This window comes from Cupressus sempervirens, chromosome 5 (assembly GCF_028749045.1).
Source record: "Cupressus sempervirens isolate cs-2001-9-10 chromosome 5, ASM2874904v1, whole genome shotgun sequence".
Classification (NCBI taxonomy): domain Eukaryota; kingdom Viridiplantae; phylum Streptophyta; class Pinopsida; order Cupressales; family Cupressaceae; genus Cupressus; species Cupressus sempervirens.
Window position 1 is genome coordinate 708113326 of NC_143122.1, and position 19612 is coordinate 708132937.

Here is a 19612-nt window from a genome sequence, read left to right on the forward strand (position 1 = left end):
GTTTAAAAAAAAGCTTTGGTCTTCCAACGGTATCTTCTACCTTATACAGCTTACTTTTACAACTTTACTCCTATGCCAACTTATCCGTTTCATTAATAGTCTTTTCCTCACCGTATAGTATTTCCTTTGAGATCATGTCGTATCGTGCTCGATGTCCTACATTCACCCTATGGCATAATCAAATCACTGCGGGAATTCTAGGATGTTTGTTGTGAAACAATTCAAATTCCTTTCCATCACAAGTGTGTTTGGGCCACCATATCGTACAAATATAATCACCATTCACAATATTTGCTCATCTTTGTTGGATGGCTTAACAACACTCATATTGGCTTCGAAGTGCATTTGATACATATTGTTTTATATTCCTAACAACAATTGCTTTATGACTTGCCCTTGATGGTTTTTTGAGTTCCCTCCGCGGCTCCTAGTCCTCTTTTTCTTCCATTGTGCTTATACTATGTCAACTTCCTATTTTTTCTACGATGCATGATCTCGTCCCATCTTGTCAAACGTTGCAATTGTCCTCCAGTCCTGTGATGCACTTTTTCGTCTTTGAATGCTCCCGGAACCGTATAGTGATTTTTCCCTTTGGGGAATCTTTACCAATCTACACCTTGTGTCTATAGTTGTCATTGGTGGCTTTTTCCTTCAAATGCATCGGCACCCTTTTATGTGTCACATGGGGCATTTATTTTGGCCAACAATGGTTTCCACCATTCAATGGCCCCACTGTTCGGTGTTGCCACCATCCGATGTTTCCACTCCTCTTTCCTTCTCCTTTTTCTTTTTCTTTTTTTGAATTTTTGTTTTTTAAATTTGTACCTAAGCCTAAATTATACCTTCTATCTGCTCTTGAACTATCATCTCTCCAACCTTATCAGCTCTGATGATAAATTTTGAGTTTCAAACTGTTCACAGCATCAAGGATTTCTCTATCATCTAGTGACCATAATTTGAAAGCTCCATTGGCTCCAACCTCCTGAACTTTATAGGGTCTTAACCAATTTACTTTGACTTTGTCAGGCTTGATTCCGTCCCTTCCATTAAATTTCAATACTAATTGACCCGATGTAAACCTCATCTAGATGTTTGTCGTGCCGCAATTTCCTCCGTTGTTGCACCACCTCATTGGCCCACTGAACCATCGCCCTTTTCTCATCCAATTTGTTTAAGGCATAGAGCCTCTCCCTCAAGCTCTCGATATCGCCCAACCGATCATCAATGGCTATACGCAAATTTGGGACCATAAACTCAGTAGGTAGCACTTCCTCTTGTCCAAACATGAGCTTGAACAACATGTGCCCCATGGTCACCTTGTATAAGGTGCGGTAGGCCCACAGCACTAAGGGCAATTTTTCCTCCCAATCTTCACCCTCATCTTCACACGACTTAAAGATGACTCACTGCCTACCAAAATTTTATTTGTTGCCTCTGTTTGTTCATTCACCCAAGGATGGTATGGACTTGATAGCGTGTGGAAAATTTTATAACATGGTTGACAAAATGACCACCTCTTTCATTAGTTAGCTGAATCACAATGCCATACCTCGTTATTATTTGTTCATAAATGAAGTTTGCAGTGCTCAAGGCTGATTTGTCTTGCAGTGCACACGCTTCTACTCATTTGGTCAAGTACTCAATGGCTACTACGATATATCGACACCTTCAGGCACGACTAACCTTTAAGGGTTCCGACGAAGTCTAACCCCCACCTTTCAAACAACTCCTAGGCATAGGAAGGGTTGAGCAACACGAAGTCTTGTTTGAGAGGTTTTCCTACTCGTTGACAAGTGTCACATCTTATGACCCATCTTGCATCAATATGTAATGTTGGCCACCACAGGCTTGCCAAGAGCACTTTTCTTGTTGTCGTATCAGACCCATGTGTCGTCCTGTTGGTCCTTCTAGGCTTCCCTGAGCACTCCAGGTATTTCTTCCAACACATACCATCTCAACACTTGGTCTGGCCCCATTTTGTACAAGAAGCCATTGATTAACTAGAATGTCCTCCAGAGGACCAATTTTTTTCGTTCTCCATCTGGCATGGCCCATGGAAACTGGGTTGTGGACAAATACTCCCCTTTTCTTGTTTAGTGCCGAGGAAGTACGACAATCTAGAACAAATGTGCACATGGAAAGTCATCGTTCATTCTGATTAGTGGCTCGTCAAACTTAATAAATGACAATTGATCGGTAATCACATAGCTACACCCTGACCACATAATGATTTTGAATGTGAACTCTCAGAGTAGCAAAAGCCATTGACTACTCTCCCCTGAATAATGGGTTAATTGACCAAGTACATGAGGGCTTAGTGGTCCACCTAGAAAGCAAATGGTGTGGCCAACAGGTAGTGTTGGAATTTCTAAACGCAGTAGACCATTCTGAGGGCTTCTCATTCTATGGTGCTATAATTCTTCTCTGCATTGGACAATAATCTACTTGCAAAATATATCAAGTGATCTAGTCCATGCGTCACTTCTTGAGCCAAGGTAGCCCAATGGCATAATTTGACGTGTACACGTGTACGTGGAATTCTTTGTCCCAATTAGGAAATGCAAGAAAGTAGACACCCAACAACCTTGGTTTTAGTTCCTCAACGGCTTACTCTTTTGCCTTCTCCCAAACATACAACTCCCCCTTCCTTGTGAGCTTATCGAACAGGGATGAGATTTGTGCAAAGTTTTTGATAAAGCGGCGGTAGTATCCAATGTGGCCAAGGAAGGATTTGACTCCGGTCACATCTGTAGGTGCCTCCATTTCCACCATCACTGGAACTTTGTCTAGATTTGTTTTGATTCATGCCTTGTAGACTATGTAGCCAAGCAACTTTCCCTGTGGAACCATAAATTGACACCTCTTCGAGTTGAGTGTGAGGTGAGCTCACTAACACCATTCCATGCACTCACCTAAAGCTGCAACATGCTTGTCCTGCCCACTAAATATGGACCAATCGTCCAAAAATGCTTTGAGGTTTCCTAGTAACATCTTCTCAAAGATGTGTAAGGTGATGCACTAAAAGGTTGTTGGTGCATTGCAAAGGCCGAGGAGCATCTAATTGTATGCGTATATACTATCTTCCATTACAAAGGTTGCTTAATTTATCTTCCTTCACAATGGATTTTTGGTTATAACCAAAAAATTGTAATGTCCCATCTTCTAACTTAAGGAATGAATGTTGGAACCTGCAACAATTCATTAGTACATGATAAAGATGTATATCCAAATCTTAAAACAGGTTAGAAAAGATAAGGTAATTAATTACAAGATCTATATGCTATCCCTTACTACCCTTCCTAATCCTTGGGAAAGAACTTCTCTCGAATCACCTAACCCTCTGTAAGTACCCAATATGAACATGGTTTTAAAACTTGTAATTCATGTCTTCGAACCACTTTGAACCTCAGTTCAAAGTAGTTTGAAGCAGTTCAGTGGTTCAGATAACCCATCCTGTAGGTTCAATATAAGCAAAGTTCAGACTCTGGCTTCGAAATGCAGATTCGTTAATTCAGAAAAGTTCAAAGCCCAACTCCAGTCCATGATTCAAGGTCAATACAGAAGTTCAGAGGTCATAATTTGGGAAGGCACCCTAGTCAAAGGACAGAATACCATCATGATAAATCTTCAAGGTTCCTTTATTCAGAAGTTCGAAGTGGTTCAGTTTGCTGGAACGGGTCCAAATGATCCTACGAGCTTGTTGATTCAATATGGCTTATTCTATATTCAGAAAAGTTCGTGTGATGTGACAGGCTTAAGACAGTTCAAATAAGTTCAATAGTTCAAGGATTCGGCTTGTTTGGATTTAGATGCAGATTTAGATTGAAATCCTTTTCAAAACTCAAAGGTGCAGTCCTGTGCTCCTAGTTTGAAATATTACATAAGAAGATTGTGGGGATAATAATGATCATTTAACCATAGAAATGTACATTGCTCATCAATAAAGATTCAGTGATCTCGAAGGAGCATAGAAAGTCTGGTTTCCACTATAACTCAATATGAGTTTGAAGCTGTTGCGTTAGGAGTATGAAAATGAGATGATTGGAGGTTTCTTTAAGAGTTATGCATGGGTTCAAAGAAAGCAATTATCAATATATCTGCACTCATACACATCAAATGGCAATTGGAGACCATAAACCAACCCAGATCTCAATGTAATTGAGTGTCCGCGGAGTTCAATTCAGCAGCAGGCTCACTATTGTAACTTTGGCAAAAGTTAATAGACCACGGGACTCATGAAATGCATTCACTGATTGGTGCACAAGCAATAAAGGAGGTCGTCTCACTCTTGTTATTGATGTGGAGCTGAGTAAAGTGAAAAAACTTAATGATTATTTTGTATTTAGTAGGGATATATTAATCACAGCACAACATTCTCTTCCAATGTCAACCTCTGATGGCAATTATATGAGAGTATATGAAAAGTAATAACAGAGCCTTTTCTTCACAATACCAATTTGGAATGTGGCATTCAAAAAGCCCGAATACCTGTCTTATCGAGCATGAGGAGGGATCGTGTTTTGTAAAAACAAATCATAATGGGAAAATGATGAAGAACCAGTGGCAGGTGTTATTGATGGACTTGGTTGAAGTCCACGACATATCATATGTAATAAGGCATAAGAAAAGATGGTGGTAAATAACCAATGGGGCCACAGGCCAAAACACAAACTTCTGTGCATCATAGCTAATGGTAGTCTGCGACAACAAAGAAATAATAATGATGAACGCTGTCACCAAAATATTCATCAGTGCTAGACAGTGTAAAAATGATAAACATGCAAATTCGGGCTCGCTAGTATGATAGTCAATGATTTGCTCTGTAGAATCACAGATGTGAGACGGATGTTGAAACATGGGCTCGGGTTTTGAAATGCATATAGCATTCTCTTATCCTGGAACACGAGAGCATCATGGCTCGTCTTGCCATAAGGCAGATGTCCTCTTTATATGCAAAAATGTTGCATTAGACAGTCTCACATAAATGCAACAGATGTCAGCTTCTGGTAAATGATATGTGTGCCTTCACATATGCACACCTGCGATATTCTAACTGCTGGTGATTAGGACACACACCGATTCTGCCCTTCATGCAGCTGCTAGACAGTGATCACACAAGGTTTGAGATTGCGTCCAATGTGATATTGAAATCATCAGAATAATAAAGGAACAATGATAAAGATAGCTTGCGGAAATGGCTATCAAAGCCGATGCTTTTAACAGCGGGACCTTGGATCCATATAATGTTTTCTCTGCAAGTAAAGGAGCTCGAGTTCCTGTTATAGCCAATCATCCAGAAGTACACAATGAGTGTGATGTTATAAAGGAATGTATTCAATAATGCCATTCAAAGGGGTGTACATGGCCATGAGTCCTCCGTAAACATGGAAACTGATTAAAGAACGCATATGTGGTTATATCAAAATCAACGAGCTGCGGCATATTATAAATTTCACAATGCATAGTCATACTTTCCATATTCACCTTGGTCTGTTTGTAGTCCTGAAGCAGATAGGATTATTAAACATGATAGACTTCAAATGTACATGGAGATGATGAACGATGCCATGATGTACAAATTAGAAAAGTATGCCAAGGAAAAAGGGATTCCAACTCCTGCTAATGAAGGCAATTGGAAGAATGTAGTTAAGACGCCCGCAAGTGAAAAGACACAGAGGACCGAGCCCACTTTGAGTGAATGTCAGATTTCATGCAAGAAAATATGATATATTTATAAGGAGTTATGCACCCAAGCAGTAAAATTGGGCCACTAGTCATCACACTTTAAGGGAGGCTTGTGTTTACATGAAAAGGATAAAAAAATACATATCATGGAATCCGAAAAGAAAGAAGATAATTCCAAGGCATCGGAGGAGTTATCCCAAGAATCAGTTACCCAAACACAAAAAAAGAACCAACGACAGGAAGGATAAATATGCCAACATCAGGGACAGCAAGGGGTTCCATCTTTCTCTCCAGTACAGCAGACTTGGTGCTACAGCATAGAGGGAAATTTCTCCAGACTATTTCCAGCATTAGTCCATTTTCTTGTGAAGATCATGAGGGGCAGAGCCAGGGTTTTCCTTTCTTTCTTTCTGAACTGTGTGTGTTAGAAATAAGAGAGTTGTGTTTGTTTGAAATGCAAAGAAAAACTTTAGGTTTCATTAATGGTGATTATAATAGCAAATGCATTTTTATGCCTTCAAAGGAGGGGGGCTTGAAAGTTAATTGTATGTCAAAACTTGGAGTTTGAGCAATCTACTTTCCACTAATCGTGATCTTTGTGTCACTTCAGTTTTCTCTACAATTTGCTTTTACATCTCCATAGCTTTGTTTCTGCACCTTCTCAAGAAGATGGAAAATATATTTTCTTAACTTCGTCCTTTGTAATATGTCGGGGTGAATGGGCTTTGTATCATTTACCATTTCTTTTCTTGTAGTTGTTTAGGTTCACGCATCTACGCTGTATTTACGGATAGATGCTTGATGTCCTTTTGTGCTTTCTGGTTAAAAGCATTCATAATCAATTCATTGAACATCTCATACGGGGAGCTGTACCCGATAAAATTCAGAGGAAGGTTATCAATTCCATGATAACCTATCCAACTGTTGGTGTTGATTTATCCTTTCACTTGGGTACTCAGGGTCAGATTTGCACACATTTTCTCAAAGGACAATATGTTCATTAACACCCTCTAATGAGAATTATTTCTCAATTACGCAATCGTCATATGAGGAGTTCTTCCCTAAGGCCTTTGGGATCTCTTAGACCTTACTTGGTAGAGATCCCACCTCTAACCAAGTCTCTTCTCTGACATATGCATATGATTAACCACTACAATATATATTGTCTCCAAGAGATTCTCTACAAATCTCTCTCTGGAATTCCTCTTAGAAATTCTGACATTCAACTATGAATGTCCTTTAGTCTCTAAATTCCCTTATGATTCTGACATTCAACTATGAATGTCCTTTAGTCTCTAAGTTCCCTTATGAAGAACTCAACATCCACAATGGATGTCCTCTTCCAAGATTAATTTGGTCTCTAGAAGAACTATATAGTTCTTGTCAATTATGAGTTTATCAATTGGATAATTTGTTCACCAATTAATCTCTAAAGAAAATTGTGTCTGTGTGTGTGTGTGTGTGTACATATATACATTCATATATATATATATATATATATATACCTCTGAACTTGTATTGCTTTTGTGATTTTTAACTTTTAACGAAGTGATCACAAAGTATCTTCAAGGGTCTCTTTATCTCTTATTATCTCTGCTCTATCTTTATTGTTACCTTTTGTTACAATTATCAATGTTAAGTATGCTTGTCTTATCAATTCACATTTGGGGACCTCTCCTACACATTCATCTAGTATGCTTATATCCACCCACAATGAATAATGTCTCAAGTCTACCTGTTTGTGCACTTCTATACGGGCTGCTATGATTTAAATTTCAACCTGCCCCTTTCATCCTTGATGATAGGAATTATTAGAAAATGATTTGTCTTCTCTATGTTTTGATGAAACTGCCGCTGGTTATATGCACGTGCCACAGTGCTTGTACATTCGATTTCCTTCTCACCCATCGTTAACTTTCTATTATGTGCTCTGAATACTTGTTTACACTGGCAGCTATGTATTTGTTTGTTCTCTATTTGCTGCTTGTTTTTATCAGTGTATATTCTGACTGATGTCAGGAATTTCCATACACACACACATATATATTTTTTGTTTTTTTGTTTTTTTGTTTCTCTGTCTTGTTTTTGACTTCCTTGGCTCACATGGCTCCACATTTCTACTCTCTATTCAAACTCCACTCTGAGATAGGTAATCCCGAATACGTTTTCTATTTATTCATTTGATGCGGTAATTATTATTTTTGATTGCTTGTCTGATGTTCCATTCTATATTTTGTTCTAATGTTTGATTAGTAGTTCGCATATCTGATGTTCGTCGGTTACCAATGTCTGGGTTAATCTTATTATTCTGCTCGACTTCGTGGCTTAATCTCTGCCTTAAGGTAAATCCGATGTGGCCGATATCATTCCCATAATGTATTCCTGCTTGGTGCTGCTGATACTCCATGTCACTGGTGAGAAGTCTATTAATTTGTTTGCTCTGATTTTTGGCTGGTTTTCTTATGTCCATTGTTGGCTCTATCGAATACTACTTCACTAATTGTGGACCTCCCTCCATGTTAATGGCTGTTTGTAGTTCTTATAGCATGATATGTAAATGAGTATGAAAGCATCTTTCTTGAATTGGATCTGCTGATATGAAATATATTTTTTTTGTTTTTACCTTTCCTCCCTTCCCATTCTTGATATTGATAAAGCTATATATGTGTTATGGAGGGACCGGTCATGACTCTTGGTCATGACTTTTTCATTAATCATATACGCTTACATTTAGCAAGGATATTATTAATATATAAATTATATTTTATATTGTATACATATAAGATTTTAGATTTTCTACATGTTATATATTATATAGTAGTTTAATAATTATGTGTGACTTCTTCATATGGTAGGAATAAAGCCAAACTCCTCCTTCATTTTTAACTAGTCTATAATGAAGGATTCCTTGCTACTTTATATTATATTATAGGTAACTATTTTTATATATATATATCTAATGTTATTATTTATTTATGATACTGTAATATCTTTATTTTATTTTTTATTTTATTAACCCTATATAGGGATATCACAAAAACCCATCCATAAATGAATAAAATTAGTGGCCCTCTACCTCCTCCAAAATGCTATCAGTGAACAAAATGGGGAATGGCTCTTTGATAGTGACCACATTGAGGCATCGAAAATCCACACAGATGTGGACCTGATTTGCTTCCTTCTTCAAGGAGATGACAATGGGAGAAACCCATTCACTTGTCTTAACTCGAAAAATGATACCTGCCTCCAGCATTCATTCAATCTCGGCATTCACTCTCGCAGCATAATTCTGATTCATTCAATACAACCTCTTTCATAAGGGTTGGGCTCTGCAAACCAAAGGAATTTGGTGTACGCATAGCTCCAGGGGTGCACACTTCAAATCCTTGTATGTCCAGGCACACACGTTCTTGTACTCCATGAAGATTTTGAATGTTGTCATCTTTAGTACCGGATTCCAATCATACCCCATCGGGATGTTTTTGGGTTCTTCTCATCTCCCAGGATTATCTCCTTCAATTTGGATTCTTTGTATCAGATAGGTTCATCCTTGAAGAATTGGCAGGTAGGGCTTTCCTTAACTCGAGCATCTCCTTCCTTATATTCATTAATATTCTAGAGGGAATCCATTCGGTTCTTCCTCGATTTCAAGCACATTACAAGATGGATTGAATAGTTCACAACCGCTCATTTGTTAATGGAATAAGCCATCCATGGAGTCTACATCGTACCCCGAGCACTCTCCCAATTCCAATATCCCTTCGTTGTTGAATTTCATACCTCTTTTCCCTTCATCTACTTCGATATCAAATTCAAAGTTCAAGGATCACATTTCTTCTCCTACCATCTAAGTTCATAGGTCAATCACGAACTTTCCCTCCCCACCCCCCCTTCTCGAATGATATTCTTTTTCCAACTATGATTGGCTTTGGCAATCACCAACCAATCTCTCCCTAGGATGGCATCATATCCCTTTTGTTGAAGAGGGATTACTATGAAATTCAAGGTAAACAGTTGTGTGCCATCTTGGTCAACCCCCAAGAGGTTAAAGGTCGACGGCCACAGTATCTGCTTCGTGAGGTTCTTCCGAGTGTCCTCGAACAAAAAATCCACTCCTGATCCACCATCAACAATGCAAGTGAGAATGGTGTCTAAAATACCCATTTCTACTACAGAAGGGTGTTGTTTGTTGTTTACTATAAGTATCATTGGGTCTACTAAAGAACCACCAAGAGCCACAGTTCGTTCTAATGTACTTGTTGGAGCGGTTGAGTTGCTCAGCAGGGCTATTTTTAGGTGGGGTATTGTGTCAAGTAGCTCCTTGACCTTTACCAATATTTCTAATTACATCATCTACCTCAGAATATTGCCCCGCCATTGTTCAACCAAAAGGGTCAACGATATCCTTTGGCTCCCTTCGAGCCTACAATTCTTTCTCAATCTCGGCCTTGGCCTCGAGCACACTTTGTTTTTCCATACTAGGGTTAGAAAATGTGGTCTTCTTGGCTTGCACTCGTGTGATTACCATGATTTCTTCCTCCATACTTCTCCCTTCGACGTCAAGGAGGTTGACGCAAGGCTTGGGGCAGTTGGTGTCCTCATGGTCTATGGGCTCACACCATCTGCACAACTTCTACGGAGTTTCCTCCTTTTGGCAATCCAGGCAAAGTGTTATTGTTGTTATTGTCATTCCCTCAACCTCCCCAACGGTTATTTCTATAGCTGTCGAATGTCGCAATATTATTATTTTGTTGAGCACCCATACCAAATGTGGAGAATTGTTCTTGTGTGAACAACACTTGTTGGTTCCTAACCCTCATATTGTTGGGACATTCTCTAGTAGAATGTCCCATGATCTAGCAGATATCGCAAAAAGATTTCATAACACAAAAACCTTTAGTGTGTCCAGCTTCTTTGAAGTTGGTACACCACACTTCGCCCTCCTTTGTTTTGCTAGAACCTTCTTTTGATGCCTTTAGTTCCTTAATTGTACTTTAGTTATCTTTCTATAAGGCACATACTATTTTGCTCAATTCCTCATCATTGCGTCCCTCTGAGGACACATTGTCTGATGACTTCTTTTTCTTGGAAGTCTTGTTTTTGCTCTCCAAGTTCATTGCACAGTTGTATGAATTTTCATACAATGTAGGAGGTACGATCTTCATTTCCTTTCCGAGGGAAATTTTTAGTCCCTCGATGAACCATCGTTTCTTTAATTTGTCTACTGAAGCACATTCCATCTTTCCTAGTAATTCCTTTAACTGTAGCCCATAAGCTCTAATAGACTCACTCTTACCTTGCTTTGTACAGTAGATTTCTGCAAGGATTTCATTGTCGTCTCGCAATAACATGAACTCCATCTAGAATTCCTTCTTCAATTTCGGCCATGTCATCAATTTATTTTTAATATACACCAATGTAACAGTCAATGGCTCCCTCTCTTAGTCTAGCCGGAAATAGGTGGACCCACTCATCCTGATCAATGACTCTATTAACGGTCCAGATAGTCTTGCAATTTCAACAATGACGAACCAGATCCTCCTTCGCCTGACCCTTGAACTTGGGCCATTTCTGCTTGTTTGAGACCATAACTATTAGCTCTTATGCCCCTTGTGGTGGTGGAAAGTTCTGTGATTGTGCACCAATGTTGCCTTTAATACACTGAGGTGTGGTGGGGTTGAACATAAGGTTTGGGCTACCAGATTGTATTCCCTCATTCAATGTGCAAGGATCAACCAAGTCATCTTGGCTACCCCATGCTCATGCCGCTTTGGCACCTCTTGCCACATCGGTTCCCTCTAAACTCCTCCTTCGTGTTTCCTTCGCCCATAGTGTGCAGGAAAGATTTATGAATTGTTCTCGTGTTTCCTCAATCAAATTCAAACTCTGCCTTGTTTCCTCAAGCAACAAGGCACCACTTCTTACTTCTTGATGTTTTGGAAAACCCAAGTGTTCCCATTCGGCGATAGCACCTCCCATAGCATCCTCGTGGTCACCCTCTATAACACCTCTAAGGTCTCTGTCGGACAACCCTTTGATTGGTTATACCTCGGCAAGTTGCCTTAACCTCCATTACCGTTCATCTTGCTATGCGAAAATTAAAGCTTGGTGTGTAGTTTGCAAGGCATCTATTTGCTCCTTCCTATTTCTATCTTTATTTAATAGTTTGGGCATCAATTCAACAAAACATCATAATGAAACAGAATACTTTTTATTAATATATTTCTTCATTCAACGTGGGTCAACTCTAAGACACTACGATTTCAATTTTACAAGTGTCCTTTTATTCTTCTTTCCCACAACCCAAAGCTCATGGGTTGGTCCATCGTCGGGTCCCATTACGTTCTTCCTCCTCTCGATGGTTGGTTTCAGCAAACTTTTGTAGGATCTGTTGGCAGCATTGTTCTAGTTCAATTTCCTCCCTCTGATTCCTCTGAGCGAGGTATGCTTGTGCCAATAAACAAGGTAATTCGTCCAATAGTCTAAACTCTATCTGCAATGGGGCTCAGTGTGTCCCACACGGTATCTTTGGTCACTTCTTGTCTCACCTCCCTTCGTACAAACGTTTCAATAGCAGCCCAAAACAGAATGCGTTATACAGTGGTCAGAGCATGTTCTCCTTCAAAAAGCTCTGTGACTCCCACAACATTGGTTGTGATATCATGAACAGGTATTCCCATCTAGTCGTTGTGTTCCATTCCCCTCATTGCTTCTGAGGTTCAATCAGTAACGATGCCAAATGTTTGCCCTCGTGGGGTAACAAGAACTTATTGCATACAGACAAAAAGTAATGTACTCTCAACACAGAATAAGGAGAGAACTCAATAGCATTTCATTCATTCAATTATCACCATATACAATAGTATTTTACACAATTTCATATCCCGTTCTACGAAGGGGGTTCATACATATAATGTCTGAGGGGGTGCAACGAGAACCGTCGCACCCGTGCAACCAGCATGATTATGTCTAACTGTTTAACTACCCAAGTTTCCCGACAACAAGGTAGTGGATGGGCAAAAGGAAAGCATTTATGCCTTGTTCCCAAATGTTGAGGATGTTTCCATCTTAAAAACCCTGAGATTTTTAGGGGGAATAGGTCCCCAAGTACATTAACCGATACTGCCCAAGGAAAAATATTTATGCAATGGTAATGAAACTGAAATACCTTACCCAATTCGAGACTTACAAATAGAAAATGAATTCTTGTAAGCTTTAAAAAGGGGTTTCAAAAACCTAACTAGTGTCTGACCTGTTGGTGACCTAAAATGAAATCTTTAGGTATTGCATGTTTATATTTCATCAGCTGGAAGTGCTTTGTTTCAACAGGTTAAAAACATTTAGCATTGTAAAAGGCATATGCTAAACCTATGAGCTAATCATGTAATTTTAATAAGACACTGGAATAAAAGTAGAAAGATTTTATCTCATCTTGTATTTTAAGTTAACATGCACTGCTAATTCAAAAGCAACAAGTAACACAAAACAATTAGAAAGCCTTGCCAAGTACCTGTAATTTTCTTTTGAAAAGACTCAATCAGGCTGAGCAATTCCACTTTGAGAACAGAATAAATTGGAGCAGGGCAAAGAATAGTGCTATAAAAATTTTGTTCACAAGTTATCTTTTGCCAAGGCATACAAACAGAAAGAACGTTTCCTTGAAGATGAGCTAATGCCATTGCTGCCCTCAGATGCATGCTGCCATCAAATGTAACTTGGGCACGAGTAGTGAAATCTTTTGGATCTGAATTGTATACAATCACCTGGCACTTGTCTTGAGGTACAAACTTAATGAGCTCCTGTAACAAAGCTGTCTCACAACTAGCACTTGAAGGTTGTGGGCTAGCATGCTGTCGAATAAGACCAACATCAACAATTTTGCGATCAGTGACACGTAGCAAGGCCTGCAATATTTGGCTTTCAGAGACCTCTGTGCCTAGACCAGTCATAAAAACAGATCCAACTGTTTTCCCACGTCTACAATGCACAAGCGATCTTCCTATGACCATACCGGAACAGGTAAATGCAATTCGATCAACATCTTCACATTCACATCGAATGACAGCCATTCCCTTACTCAGCCGCCGAGGCCATGTAAGCATTGCTCTGACAGATGGAAATCCAGGTCTCTTATGATCCTTTATAGGAGTCATGTAGAAAGGAGAGACAGTTAAGGAAGAAGCTACTAGCTCCAAATTATTACCAAACAAGACTGCTTTCTGAGCTGCTTCAGGGGTGAAAAATGTTATTGTACCCCACTTTTCAGTACCCAATCCTTCTTTTCCTGCCCCCGTGTGCTTTTGGAAACCAGCTATGCCACCAGTGCAATTTTCAAACAGTAATAATAGTTCTCTGTCATCAAGAATCTGTGCATTTCGATGACAAATCTCGACACTTAAGTATTTATCCTGCATTTCAAGATGCTTTATTTCTGCACCAGAACCAAAAAGTGCCAAAGGTGAGTACTTTCCGCGAGGAGCAAAGAATAGCAACTTCTCCATGCAGTCATTATGCATCCACCTCCGCTCACATTTCACCACATTTTCCAGCAACCCGTATGCCTGACTCATTTTCTCTGCTGTAGTATAAAGTTGTATTTCTTGTTTATCGTGATCAACCTCTATACCCACCCTATGGCTGTTACATCTTTGCTGAATGTGATCAACAAGAAAATGTAGATTGCAATTAGCCTTCCCACTGAATCTTTTTAAAAGACATCTCCCAAGTCCAGTAATTGCTTTCTTCTGCATTATAAGCTTTTTCAATAGAAAAATATCATATGAAGGAAGAGGTTGTATTGTAGAAACCCAATCCTCCTCTACAATTGTCACACAGACTAAAAACTCTCTTGTCGTACATAAGAGCTCACCAAAGACAACCCAGGTAGGCTTGCTACCAAAAACTAACAGCGAGCACGAAGGATGAAGATATGCTTGCTGCCCTGTAGCAGCTATGTCATAGCCTAAACGATCATACCCTGAAAACATGGCTAGATTTTCCACCATTGAATACAGAATAATTCTCTTCAACACTACTCCATATTGGTTAGGAAAAAATGGTGACCAGGACCAGTGCCTTTGAACAATTATATTCATCTCATGTTTAAGGCACAACTCCATTTCTGTTATAGCATCTCTACACCGCATCATGGTCTTAGCATTGATACTGTTTTCCCAGCACCATCTGTTTCTCCTCCCTGGGAGCTCACTCTCCCATTCCTTGTAAACCGCAAGGAAAGTAAAAAGATCTCCATCCGGATGACAGAAGCGGAGTTTCAATCGATCAGACTTTGATTTTTCTGCTTCTGTACCAACCCTGCAAAAGATACTACTTGCATTTGCCATCACGGCAGCCAGAACAAGGCCTTCTCTACCCAAACCCTGAGAAAAACTCTCTAGGATAATCTTCCCTAATCGAGGTTCTACTCCCAGTTTGACAATGTTGGAACCCAATTCAGTCAATTTTAAATGTTCCTGGCAAAAATCTACTGCACCTAGGTGGAACAAATTCTTTACGGCCATCTCAATAGCATCCTCACTTGGGGCTTGAACAAAATCAAAAGATTCCAAGTCCTCAATGCCCAAAGCTAGAAGCTTGAGAATAGCAATGCCAACATGAACTCGCAAAATTTCTGGATCTCTATAGGATTCCATAGCACTAAACTCCTCTTCTGTGTAGAGGCGGTAGCATACTCCAGGTTGAGTGCGCCCAGCACGACCAGACCGTTGAGTGGCTGCACTCTGACTAATTTGACACACCCTCAGCACATTCATTCCTGTTTTTGGGTCAAACCTGCTCTCTTTCACCATGCCAGAGTCCACAACAAATCTAACCCCAGGAATTGTTAGAGAAGTCTCTGCTATGTTTGTTGCAAAAATAATTTTCCTTTTTCCTAAAGGTGCATCCTCAAATACACTATTTTGCTCTTCAATTGAGAGTTTTCCATGCAATGCAAATGTCATTGCTGATGGTTTCTGAAACTGATCTCGAGCCCACTCTACTTCAAACTGAGAAGTTAAAAAAGCCAGAATTGCTCCCTCCTCTTCTTTTGCATGAATATCAGCAATTATTCTTATCATCTGAGTGACATATGAAGGAATATTTAACCGGCCATATTTTATAGTAGAGCTTTCTGAGGCTTCTGCCTCATTCGGAACATACTTAACGTCTACAGGAAAATTCCTTCCTGGGACATGATAAATTACACAACCACAAAAAAAATCCGATAATGTATTTGCATCTGCTGTTGCAGACATTATAATTAGTCTCAACTCTGGTCTTTTCAACAAGCATCTTTTGAGTAGTGCCAAAAGCAGATCTGTACTTAAGCTGCGCTCATGAGCTTCATCTACTATAATACAGCTCACATGTGCCAACTCTGTATCCGACATACACATTTGAAGTAGCCTGTGATCAGTCATATATGTAATCTTGGCTAAGGGTCTTTCTTGTGGTACATATGCAGTGCAACAAGAAACAGAGCATTTATCCTCATAACATCCTCTGCATTCTCCTGCAACACGTTGTGTAAGAGACATTGCAGCAACTTTCCTGGGTTGTGTGCATACCAAGGAACCTTTCAAAGCAAACCCTGAGTCAGCAAGAAACTGTACAAGTTGGGTACTTTTCCCAGACCCAGTTTCACCAATTAGTACCATTACCTGCCATTGGCCATTATTGAGAATGTAAGCGAACAAGCACTCCAAAAATTAATCAGATAGAGAAATGCAAGCGATTGTTTTAAATTTTAAATTATGCATCTCCTATCATTGAATAGAAATATACAGAACTGCATCCAATTTAAGCCACAATGCACACCATACAATAGTCGTGACTAGCCCTACAAGTCAAGTTGGAATAAACTTTGTTAGATCCCGTTCAGACATAAAATTATGGGAAAAATATTTTTTACAAAATAGAAAGAGAGACCATCAAAAGGGACATAAACAACTCGTGAACAAAACAATATTATATTGGTGCCCCTCAACAACTTAAATAATGCAACTCATACACAATAGGTGTCCATCCCATTAAAAGGTCCAAAAGAATCCCCAATGAGAAATGTCTCAATAAGATAATCACTGTTGAATACGGTATTCAAAATCAAGGCAAAATAGCAAGAAGCAAGCTGGAATCGCCAACTTGAACTAAGAGATGCACAAAAACCCTGTCTTATCATTGTTTGGACTATTATGCAAGAAGAGCAAAGCAGGACTGAAATACCACAAGAAATGGATTTACAGAGCAGGAAGGACAAATGAGACTCAATGCAATATTGTTGAATTATTCTAGTGGACAGTTTTGGCAATGCCCAAAACAAGCGGAAAGGTTTATTTGCTAAAAGCACTTTAATTGATTTAACTGCTTTTAATAAACTATTATTAATATAGCATGTTTACATCTTCCCATTAATGGATGGGGAGGGTTCATCTGCAGAAGGATGTGACAAGCAAGGTAAAATGGATACCTCCAAAGGATGGATTAAAGTGAGCTTTGATGAGGTTTGGTGAGGGAATCCAAGGCAACTGGTTGCAAGCTATGCGTTTGGAAAGGGAACTTGGTAGCTTTTGAACCTTGACAACTATTGGATGACACCAAAAACAAAGAAGAGATTCAGGCAGCTTAGTAGCCTTATTTAGAAAGTGATTTGTAAATCATTCCGAGTGCAATAAAGGAACAAGAATCCCCGATCAGATATTAAATAAGTACTTGGGGCATATGACAATTGCTGGAAGAATGCAAAGTTTCCTGCATTTCTCATATTTATCATGAAGGCAATTCTAAAGCTGATCAATTGGCACACTTGGCCGTCAAAAGATGGTAGGAGGATGGCAAAATGATGCAAGCTGTTTGGCACAAATTCAAGTGAAGGGAAAAAGTTGGACAACAACTGATATTTATGGTTATACATACAGAGTGAAAGCCAAATGCAATGAAAAGACAGGGAAGAACGAAGATGGGGCAAATAGTGATGTTAAAAGGGAATAAGAGGACACAGATGTTATTAAATAGCAAATGGAGGTGCTTGGAGAAATAAAAAATGGAAGAAAGCTTCAGTTGAGGTCTGAGGAAGATAACTTTTAGGGGAAGCGTTACTGAAGAGAGGCTGCAAAATGTTTTCAGGTGACACTGCCCAATGATGCTCCAAGCCATGAAAATGTTGTTGGGTGAAGAATTTCACAATTTGGATGTTAAATGCAGGACCAGTCTAGACATGTCCTCAGAGTTTTTTTCTTGGCTCCTAAAAGGGGAGAGCAAAGCAGAAGTTAAAAGGATTATGGAGCAATGTGTCTGGGCTATATGGAGGGAAGATGTGGCGGCACTTATGACAATGGTGGGACAGGAAGCAGGCTTTTGGAAAAGCGACAAATGATGCCCACGATTACATTACCTTTTTAACTGTCCGCTGCAACCATTGATGATTTGGGGGAACCAAAATGAATGGCTACTATTGGCAAGGACAAGCAATAGAGGGGTTGGAATTCCTCAAGAACGTGTTGTTGGAGCCGATTTGAGTGGGAAAGCAAAGCACTGGAGGGGAAGTGCCTACTGAAATGGTGGAGATGCTCAGACTTAATGAGCCGGAATAGAAAAATGTGTGGGTTGTTTAAAGACATATGTTCCACATATTACTTCAAAAATGATTCTATGTCATGATTACCTATATAGATTTTTTGAATTTGATATGGTTAAAGGGTATTTGCAGGAATCAATGCAATAATTTTATTGTAAAACAATATGAACGAAATACGAGTCCCTAATCTGTTATTCACTTATCAAAAGACATAAAGCTCCCACACCTCCAACAGGAAGGTTCTGAAAAATAAAACCCAAGAAATTTTTTGTTCCATTTTCATAGTTAAAACCATATTTTATATGACATTCCAACAGCTCCTCAAAATTAGCACACACACAATTGATAATAGCGAGGATTCAAGCACGGCAGGCACGAAGGAAAAGCAAAGTTACCAAATCTACCTACAGAGCAGCCCAATCTGGATTGAGTTCAAAACATATTCATGATCTAATCCGATCCACCTGCAGATACAGTCCAGATGGAGGTTTATCCCAGTCAAGATAGAGGAGAGTGGGGTTGGAATAGGATCCAAGGTAACCTAGGGAAAATCCATCTTCTTTCATTCTTAATAACTTTTCTTTCTTTCTTTGATTTTTTCCACCTTTGACATTGCATTTAAAAAGTTATGAAAATGGCGGGTGCTGTGAAGATCTTATGTTATTTTTAATAAATTATGTTGCCTGTTGACCCATCTAGGGACAGAGCCCTCAATCCCCCCTGAAGTTGTGGGATATGGAGCCATAACAAATTGACTTCAAAACATGAGCACACTTTTAGTGCAAGTTCCATAGCATTGTTTGTGGTTCTTCACACATTCCCACATCATCTAACTTCACTGATAATTCTGATGTTGGTGATACAGAAAATCTTTATAACAAAGAAGATTGCTTAACTTGATATCATAATTTTATTATTGAAACTGAAGTCTTAAATATCCTAATTCACACTAATAAGTTTTGTGCATAGCATCAGCATCTCACCAACCACGATTCAAATTCAGCATCATAATTTTAATATTGAACCTGAAGTTTTAAATATCCTAATTCACACTATGTTTTGTGCATAGCATCAGCATCTCACCAACTAAGATTCAGATTCATCTTGACATGAAAAATATAGAGAAAATGATAACTTTCGAGCCATTTTGATGGCAAGGATCACTATATTTGACCAATCATAGGCCCACCATTGCAGTCCATTGTTTTCAGTGATTGCTCGTATCTATAATCTAAAGAAAATGAACAAATATTAGAGTCAGCACGACAATTGTCTATTAGGAACAAAAAAAGGTTTTGGATAAAAGGTGGCTAGCAAGAAAAGGGCACCTCCACTTACTGAAATAATTATACA

At 39.1% G+C, this 19612-nt stretch overlaps 1 protein-coding gene across 1 annotated transcript in view; it reads right to left on the minus strand.

Annotated features, from left to right (window-relative positions):
- LOC149557952 (ATP-dependent RNA helicase DEAH11, chloroplastic-like) overlaps nt 1–19612 on the minus strand; it is a 106133-nt gene that overhangs the window by 38665 nt on the left and 47856 nt on the right. Inside the window, exon 2 of the mRNA XM_089832400.1 lies at nt 13196–16346. Coding sequence (XP_089688526.1) covers nt 13196–16346 — 3151 coding nt within the window. The remainder of the gene's footprint in view (nt 1–13195; nt 16347–19612) is intronic.